The sequence below is a fragment of the Phaethon lepturus genome, unplaced genomic scaffold (genome assembly GCF_000687285.1).
Source record: "Phaethon lepturus isolate BGI_N335 unplaced genomic scaffold, ASM68728v1 scaffold11555, whole genome shotgun sequence".
NCBI lineage: Eukaryota > Metazoa > Chordata > Aves > Phaethontiformes > Phaethontidae > Phaethon > Phaethon lepturus.
The window spans coordinates 60,364-70,415 of record NW_010538384.1 but is presented as its reverse complement, the minus strand read 5'-3'; the positions used below and the strand labels follow the sequence as shown (position 1 = coordinate 70,415).

The window sequence follows — 10,052 nt, the reverse complement described above, 5'->3', positions numbered from 1 at the left end:
CCCTACGCTCTCCCTTTCCCCATGTTGCTGTCATGTCACAGCATTGTTAGCATTTGCATTATTTGGGAATGATGTCCCTATTGGTATTCCTTTTAATTCTGCTGGTAAAGTATGGGGAAAATGGGAGGATAAAGTGTGAAAGGCAAGTATGAAGAGCAGGAAGCTGAGCATTTCCCAACACAGCCTGTGGTTATGACGTGGCTTGCCATTATTTCAGCAGAATTAGGAGGTGACTTGCTGTAGAACAACTTTTATTAAATGCTAACACAAACTCCCCAAAACACCTGAGGGATGTTAATGTGTTATCCACATTAGATTGTTTAAAAGCTGTACTCTCTAACTGTTTTAGACCTTTACCATACAGGCTTCCCTTGTCTGAAGGCTGTGTCTGCAGCAGGTTTTAATGATTGAATGGTGCAGATACAGGTGAAGTACAAAGAATGGTGTTTGATCTGTATAGCCACCTGAGCTTGAAATTTGGTCAGTCACATATGGCCTAGGAAAACGGAGTGAGCCTTGTTTTCTCCCAGCGTGAGTGAGAGCTATGGGCTTGCATGGTAGGGTTGATAATATCACTTATATACATGAAATTGTAGCATTTTCCCATGGTCTGTGGTGGGAGAGAATGTGTAATGGGGATAAGGGCTAGAGCTGAGAATTTTTCTTCTAAAGAAATTTCTTCTTCTAACTACAAAACCTTGACACGAGATGCACTGTGTCATGGTTTAACCCCAGCCAGTGGTCAAGCCCCACGCAGCTGCTTGCTCACCACCCTCCCTGGTGGGATGGAGGAGAGAATCAGAAGAGTAAAAGAGAAAACTCGTGAGTTGAGATAAAGACAGTTTAATAGGTAAAGCAAAAGCCACGCATGAAAGCAAAACAAAACAAGGAATTCATTCACCACTTCCCATTGGCAGGCAGGTGTTCAGCCATCTTGAGGAAAGCAGGGCTCCATCATGCATGATGGAAGATGAAACGCCATCACTCTGAACGTCCCCTGGTTCCTTCTTCTTCCCCCCAGCTTATATACTGAGCATGGTGTTGTACAGTATGGAATATCCCTTCGGCCAGCCTGGGTCAGCTGTCCTGGCTGTGCTCCCTCCCATCTTCCCGGGCACCTCAAGCCTTCTCGCTGGCAGGCTGGCATGAGAAGCTGGACAGTCCTTGACGGCTTAACAACAACTGAAAACATCAGTATGTTATCAACATTATTTTCATCCCAAATCCAAAACATAGCTTCATACTAGCTTCTATGAAGAAAATTAACTCTATCCCAGCTGAAACCAGGACACACTGCCACTGCTACTTTCAGTTCACTTGTACTGACGCTGATAAGGTTCTGTGCCTTGGGAACTTGTGGCATCATTTGTCAGAATGATTATTGAGAAGACCCTTTCTGAAAGGATTTAAACAGATGTGGTGCTGAAAGCGATTGCCTGAGTCATTGGTGCTAGTGCTTTCTGTGCTACCCTAGCTGAAGGTGGGGGGAAAACTGTGTTAGAAAGCAGTTGGGCCAAAGTAATGTTTTGCAACTGTGTTTTAAGCATGATTGCAGTAAACACAGCATGTTAGAAGGTTTTCATGCTGCCTTTGCCTGCCTTGTGCAAAGTAACTGCAATGTGGTTATGGAAGTGGTGGGTAAAAGAATGCAAAGAAGTATTTGTCTTTTCAAGCCAGTAGTAAATGGCTGTTTAAACAGTGTAAAAAACTGACCATTACCCTAATCTGAGAGGAAAAAATTTGCAGAGATCAGACTCCTAACATTTTTAGGGACATGGGAGGTATTAGTCAGAAGAGAGGCAGCCATAGATGTAGAAGTTCTGTTTTCTACTTGCCTATATATTTATTTGATAAGGGTGAATCAGCCAGAAGGAACCAGATCTGTTGGATCTTTAGTAATTTTCCCCCCCATTTTAAAAGTGAAGCATGCATGAAGAAAAAACTCTGCCGTTCCTATTGGAATTCATCCTATGACATGCTCTGAAGTTTTTTTTATGATGATAGTGCTTTCCCCTTTTGATGCTTTTGGAGAAAAGTGTGTGCAAAGCTTATGTGGCTTTTAAGTTATCTTTGAAAGGAATTAATCTTCCTGCATTCCAAGAATGAAGATCTCTTCTGTGAGATGCCATTGTCAGATGCACTGCAAGTGGGTGTGTTCTTTCGATTTCTAATGGCAACAACATAAGGGGCTTTTAACTCAGCATGTAAAAGGGATCTTTTCTCAAAATTAGTTTTGAGACTCTGTTTTATGTTGGGTCATGTAAGGTGTAAGAGTTTAGAGCATTACCCAGGGGAGAAAATCCTTGCAGTGAATGATTGGTGGCATTGTTTTGGGGTGCTGTAGGAAATGGCTTCTCCACATTCAGCTTTGTCAAAGCTTGTTACAGTATCAGAATTCTTTTAAAATACTGCACTTCTGCATTACATCTTATGTTAAATTAGCATCAGCCATGGCTTTGAGTATTTTTAGACACACTGAATACATTTATCACCTCGTTTTGAAGTTGTGCCATTTCAAGAGCTTTAAACTACTGCCAATGTCCATGGGCACCTTACTGTTTGTTCAAGACAAATGCGAACTACTGCAGCTTTCCAGTTAGCATTTTGTGATGTCTGCCTTGCTCCCAACGATATTGCGATCTTTCAGGTCTGCTGCCGTATTCTATCTTTAACATATAGCAATGGCAGTCTAGAATTGAGACAGACTGCCTTATTATACTTAATTGGCAATGTTTTTATTTGTTATTTCTTCTCTTGTTCCAGGTGGGTCTGTGAAGAAATCCCAGATCTCAAGCTTGCTATGGAAAACTATGTTTTAATTGACTATGATACAAAAAGGTGAGAGGAATATTTTATTTCCCATCAGGAGGACAAGCCAGCACAGTTTATAGTGAGTCATTTTGTAACTGGTTATTCTTAGACACTGTGAACTGAAGTTTTCTTTTAGAACTGGCTTCAGACTCCGCAGAGTTATTTTGGTAGGAAATGTGTAACAGCAATATTGGCAAAGGCTGTTGGATTAAGGACATAATTGGAAACTCTACACAGCAGAAAGTTGAGCTCTGGTGTACGTTGGAATTACTCACTCCAAAACAATGATCGGTATCTGTGCTGTTGGACTGTGTCCAGTGTTAGGAATCTGAATGGCACTGAGGTTTCTACTTTTGTAGTAACTAAGAATTCCTGTTTAGAAAGTGGCATGCCAGAGCTGTCTGTCAGCGCCATGTCCTCTTCCTGCTGTGACTGTGGGAGGTTAACCTTCCCCATCCCTCTTCCGGGTAGGATTCAGTGCAAGTGGGATGCTGTTTACGTGGAGGGCTAAGTTAAAAGGCAAATTATTCATATCGCTCTTCTGGGCAGTGAGAAGTAATCTTAAGATGCTTGTAGTTACATGTGAATACCTATTCCACAAACAGTTTAAAATGAATGTATAGTATTGTGGCATTCATCTTGAGGCTGGGAGAGGCAGATTCTGACCTGCAGTGTATCTGTGGAGAGGTCTGAGGTTCTGTGTATTGACTTGGCTGTGCTGAGACTGGAAAGAGAGATGACCTTCAAGCTACAGTTTACCAAAACCTCCTTAGTTGCTTTCATGGCAAAGACTGAATTTCTTCAAGTCCACAGCATGACTCAGAATGAGGTTTGTAGATGAAACTGCATTGCTGTAATCACTGCCTATTGTCCTGAGCACCAGAAACTTGTATCATGATCTGCTTAAGGTATTGCTTCTTCCTCTTAATTTTTTCATTGTTTCATTGCAAGACTAGTTAGTCCCTCTCTTCCTCCTGAAAAATTAAAAAGGAGAAATCAGGGTTGAGCATCCCTTGTCATCAAATCTGTTCATTCGGATTTGTGGATTACTCACAGCGACTGCAGTGCTGTAACTTTTGTAGTTCTGGCACCCTTGCTGGACACGTTTGACTGTGTAGCATCAGTGTGGTTGGCAGTAATACTGAATAAAAGAGAAACCTATCTGTTCCCAAAAGTCACACCCCACTTACCTTTCTGTAGCTTTTCAAGGAAGTTATAAACCTGTCATTTTGGCAATGGTTTTAGTCTTTTTAGTTCCTTTGAAAAAATTCATCAGAAAAATTACTTGTAGCAGGTAGACTGATGTGGATGTGAATGAAAAACAGTGGGTTATAGAAATGCACACGCTGTGCAAACAAAAACTTATTTCAGCCTCTTGCTTTGTCTTAACGTGGAAATAAACATGGGCCGCTGAAAGCTTGAAATGGAAGTCGGCAGTGCTCCTCGGGGAGGTGTCCTAACCAGCACAGTGGTAGTGAGGATCACAAGAGACTGAAGAGCCACTTCCTTCTCCTGTCCCCTGGTCCCCCTGCCCCTTTCCTGATTTGGGGAGAGCCATGATTTAATTATCATACTCCTCTAACTCCTTGGATTGCTTTTTTCCCCTGCTCCTTTGTGGGTCTGTTTATATAGCGGATGATGTTCCTAGGAATATCTTTTCTTCCCTGGCCTGAGATAAATTTATTTAATCCTCTCAGCTTCTGTCATTAAGGCATCTGCCTGAATTGACTGTAATCCCATCCAACCCATGAAGCAATCGGAATGCTTTTCTGATGGGTGAAATTTTAGATCTTGTCCTTGGTCTGTCTGCATTTTCAGTCCCAGACTTAATTTCTAGAAAAGTATCTACTTGTCTCAGGACTGATTATCATGGAGAGATGATGGAACAAAGGGGAAAAATCTATATACATCTTAAATTTCTATGCAGCTGAGAATATGGAAGAAGTAATGGACTATGAGAATACAAAACTTTCTAAGTCGTCACACTTCAAGTTCAGTCCTTTTTCCAATAATTAAAGAAACTGATATTATTTGTCATGTACTCCGGGTCTACTGAGGGATTTTTTTAAGGGAAACTATACAGTGTCCTAAAGCTGTGCATGTAATTACATGTTCTGCAATAAACAAACCCTAAATAGCAACCTATTTACAGTATGTATGATGACAAAAAAGCACAAGGTTGTACCTTAAAATCTGCCTTTTAGAGCTCTGTTTTTAACTGACCCTGTGTTCTTTCTCCCCATGTAGCTTTGAAAGTATGCAGAGGCTTTGTGACAAGTACAACCGAGCCATTGATAGCATTCATCAGTTGGTATGTATTTATGTTACTTTCTTATGTGCCATTATGTTTATCTAGCTGGTTTGAATTCACGTATAGTGAATAATATCCAGAAAGTGGTGACTGACTTAGCGCTGGATTATGTGTTAGTCTAGTTGCATCACCAGTATTCAGCACTTCCATTCTTTTGGGGAGTTATTAAGTCTGATATTAAATCTTACTTTCTTGATTACACTGGGTCGAGGAGTTAGTATTGGAGAGACCTTCTTATAGGAAGAAAAGAAAAAAAAAAAAAATCCCTGCCCCAAACTGCAGGCTTTTAAGCTATTACTCTTCAGTGTGCAGTTCTGGCATCGTTGTTTTGGCACTTTGAAATAGCTGAGTTACCTTTAGGGGGAAGAAAAACAAGGTTTCTCTGCATTTAGTGTGTAGATGTTTCACAGGGATTTATCATATTGATTTACTTTTGCGTGGGGAAATCTGTGGCTTATGGGTACTTAAATAATCCATATGAACTCTCCTGTGTATTGTGGAAGTGATCCATGGCTTAGGAATTTCCTTGCTTGCCACTCAATTCAGCCGCTCTGTTCTGTGGGATCACTCTGGCAAAACTAGAATGTAATCTCTTTTCAGACCCATTTAACAAGCTTTTTGGTTTTCCTACCCCTATAAAAGGTTGAATTGGAGGAAGCAAAACATGAACAATGAATTAATGCTACTATTCTGTTTAATTTTGAATGTATAGGTGGATTTTTTTTCTCTGCTGTGCTTGTGGGAATTAATTGAAGCATGCAGTATTACGGCCGTGAGACTTTTGGCAGGCTTTCGTTCACTGTGTGGGCTTACAACTCCCTAAACTTGTGCTTGTTTGGATTCAGGCATCTTCATGTGTATGTTTGTTAATAGCTAAAAATTTGAAGCTATTCAGCATTTGCAATTGCTGTCTGAAATGGCAAACCTGACTAGTTGCATTTTCTTCTTGTGATCTGAATCTCAGACAGAGGGATATTTAGGAGGGGGTCCTGGAGTTGTCTTTTTTTTGTTTTTCTTTATCAAAGGGAGAGGTAAACATTTTTAAAACTTAACAACTTTTATGTTTAGGACAGGGTTATTTCTGAAGAAGAAAGGAAGCTTGATTTCCATCTCTTTCCTGCCCCTCCCTATTTGAGTACATATGATCCCTCCCATCCTACAGTTCCTGAATGAAAATTAAACTGCTCTTACATTGACACTACAGTCAATGTCAGTTCAGTGGTGATCAGTAAATAAAAATGAGTGAAGAAACTTTACGCTTACTGCAACTACATTCAGTAGTAAGTTTTACATTGCCTTTTGATTTTTACATCTCTTTAGTTTCCCCTTTACCACCTATTTCCAGAGGCATATTTGAAATTAGCTATTAGTTGAGTGAGGCGAAGTATAGAGCAGTCGGTGTTGCATAATTTCTATAGTATTGTTCACTGTTTTTATCTTTACAGAGCACCTGCAGACCAGCTTGTGAGAAAGGGGATGGGAGGGAATTTCTCTCATTTCTACATTATGTCAATGCAGCCTTGGTTTTGGTGACGTTTACTTGTCCTCATGTTGGATTCATATCTTCTTCCTCTCTTTACCTTTAGTGGAAGGGAACCACCCAACCGATGAAACTGAACACTCGTCCTTCCAACGGGCTCCTTCGGCACATCCTGCAGCAAGTGTATAACCACTCAGTGACTGATCCAGAGAAACTTAACAACTATGAGCCCTTTTCCCCAGAGGTTTACGGAGAAACTTCCTTTGACTTAGTGGCCCAAATGATAGATGAAATTAAAATGACAGAGGATGATTTGTTTGTTGACTTGGGCAGTGGTAAGTGATGAGTAATGTAAGTGGGTTTTCGTCTTTCTCTTTTTTGCTTGCTGTTTTTTCCTTTCTTTAAAAAAAAAAAGTGAAGTTTATTTTTGGAAAGTAAACCAGGACTTGTGTTACAGGTTAAGCACCTTTTCTAGATAATCCCCAATGATGCTCCTGCTTTTTATGACAAGATTAAATAGACCAAACAGACATCCCAGACACTCTTCCCTGTGATGTAGTGAAATGTTGGCCTGCAAATGCAATAAACCCTCGTTACAGAAAACTCTTGGTTTCTGTTGCTATTGGCGGATACACTTATAGAGAAGAAACAATATGAAAAACGATTTTTGAAAGATAATAATAGCAGTTCCATTTCTAAGGATTAATCTATTTTCAGTGGATTCAGTTTATGCCCTTCGTATCTGAAAATATGATTTCTCGACCCTTCTCATGCTAGCATGAAACACTTGGTGTGGAGTCTGAAAATTAAGCAGTTTTTTCCTCTGACATACTTTTCAGTGTGTCAAAAAAGACTTTATAGTTAGCTTTAACAGCTGCCTTGTGAGACCCCACAAAATCTAGCTTACAACCTACAACGGCATCTTGTGAACAGGTTAGAGTTTTAAAAAGAAATAGATGTTTCTAGTTGGTAAAGAAACCAGATATGACTCGAACACATGTGGAAGAGATATACTGAGTAAGATGATGATCTTTTTGTTGCTGAAATCTGGTTCAGAGCAGGAAAAGAGTAATAAGAATTTCCCTTTTTACTGGATGGGTTGTAAAGTTTTAAATGAGGTATGTTTTGGCTTTGTTTCTGGTATGATACAGGACTTCTGGGGAAAAATATTTAAAAACACATTCAGTTGTTCAAAACCAAATATATTTTAAATTTAAATAGAGCAGGACTGTCATTCCCCCCAAAACTTAATACATTTCCAGTCAGGGATCTTCAGTGTGTGTGTGGTTTTTTTTTTTAACCCCTGCTTTTTCCTTCAGTCGGACTTATGTCTGAATTTTCCTCTTTCAATGACTTATGCTCAGATGAGACATTTAGAAAAGCATCAGATCTGACAAACTATTTTCCATCTGGAAGAAAAAAATTGCCGTAGATGGTTGCAATTGATTGTTCAGGAAGGTTAAAGAAGATCATATCTGAAGTCCTGTAGTGCTGCTGATTATGTAACAAGCTCAAATGTTAGATACTTTTACCTGCTATCGTCAGAAATAAAATCGGGTATCTATTGCTACCTTCCCCACTTGAATCTTGGAGATTGACCAACAGTAAAAAAATTCACAGTCTGAAAAGCCTGTATGAAAGGAATAGTTTCAATTCAGAAGCCTTTGACTTTTAATGTCTGGAGCACTGAAACAGTTAAACCAGAACAGAGTTGTCGGGTTTGTACTGAAGGGGTGAACTTTTTGTAAATTGTAATCAATGCAGTATTGAGTGCAGTGTAAACAAAAACAGTGCCATAGCATATTATATCTATCGGCAAATTTAATGCCGTTCCAAGAACTGCATGTGTACAGCAGTGGCTGGGCAGCAGGGCTAAACCCCCACCAGGATGCTGTGGCTGTTCTTGTTAGTTTTGTGTGTGATGCCAGGAATATGTGGCTCATTGCAGGAGGAATTTATGGAGGTATGCATCATCATTAGGCAAATTGAAATTACAGTATGGTTAAGTTCTTGCAAAAAGGAAAGCCAAAGAAAGACAAGATTAATAACTCCTTATGCTGTATCATGTGATACCTGATAATGCAGCATGTTCTTGATCATCATCCCTTTAGTCTTTGTCCTCCTTGCTCTTCATAAATAAAAAATAGCGAAACAGTTTTCCCTCAGATCATTGATTGTCCATGTTCTCCCCCTTGCAGAAGTGTGCACATCCGTATTTGCATGTGTATAAAATATGCATGTGTATGCAAAATTGGAATTGTTAAAAAAAAAAAAAACCAACAAACAAAACCAAAACCCAACCAAAAAATCTCAACAACAAAACGCCCTGTCAGCACTACAGCTCTCATTGTGCCAGACAACATTATAGTGGTAATGGTCTAAATGCAGGAGTTCCACCCCTTCAATTACCAGTGCTGCTTCCTGCCGGCAGCCAATGAAATGGAAAACAGCAATATGTTTTCTGTGCAAATGGGCTACCCTCTTAGATTCACTCTTGTTTCCCATGTGGTCATCTGCAGAATGATTAAGTGCACTGGTGAAACAAGAATGCATTTTGTGTTAGTCAGACAAAATGTGATGCATCAACGTACTGTTGATGAATATTGGATGTTTTAAGAAAATCTTAAGTGACTGCTTTAACAAATGTGGAATGACGGTGCTCCAGTGTGTGCAAAATGTTGGTCGCTCATACAGAGAGATACCCAACGAATATTTTTTCTTTTTTTTCATTTGAACTTAAGCTGGGGTTGGGGAGAGGGAATGCTCTCGGGCAAGGTGTAGAAATGCCAGCTAATTACTGCTGGTAGCATCTGATGGAATTTGGCGTAATGGAAGGTTCATGGATTTTTAAGTAATACCTAGTCTTGCCAATGTAGTGGTTGCTTCTGAAATTTTGAGTATTGAACCCTATAATATTTTCTAAAGTAGTATTCTAAAGTAGCTCATCTATGAATAAGCTTTACATGTTCTCAGACTTAGTGTAGCAATATTTATACTGGTTTTCACCATGAGATGTAGCACAATGACAAACATTTTAGACAATCTTTAAATTAATGGTGTAGGTATATGACCAACAAATATTTGTTTTGGGATGTGGTAGGGTTTGTCTAACTGTTCAGTTACCTAAGTAGTGAATTACAATGTAAAACCTTTAGATTTGATGGAATGCATGTAAAACTTGTGGACAAAAACGAAGTAAAATGCAATTATACTGAAACCTTTGTAAATTTGTAAAAATGAGCATGTAATATTTAATAAAAGTAGCCATTAATAATTATCAATACAAACATTGCTATAAATGTTGTAGCCTTATGCTACTATAATTAAGTGCTCAATGTATTGAAAAATATAAGCCTCAAAACTATGATACTGGAAATTATTTTCTGTAAGAAAATTAAAATTGCACTGCTTACTTTCTAGTTAGGATGTAAACTCTTACTGAAAAGCAGG

The 10,052-nt window shown here is 39.2% G+C and overlaps 1 protein-coding gene across 1 annotated transcript in view; it reads left to right on the top strand.

The window, feature by feature from the left end:
• Nucleotides 1–10,052, top strand: part of DOT1L (DOT1-like histone H3K79 methyltransferase) — a 53,297-nt gene that overhangs the window by 2,054 nt on the left and 41,191 nt on the right. The window contains exons 3-5 of the mRNA XM_010286783.1: nt 2,764–2,838; nt 5,059–5,122; nt 6,709–6,937. Coding sequence (XP_010285085.1) covers nt 2,764–2,838; nt 5,059–5,122; nt 6,709–6,937 — 368 coding nt within the window. The remainder of the gene's footprint in view (nt 1–2,763; nt 2,839–5,058; nt 5,123–6,708; nt 6,938–10,052) is intronic.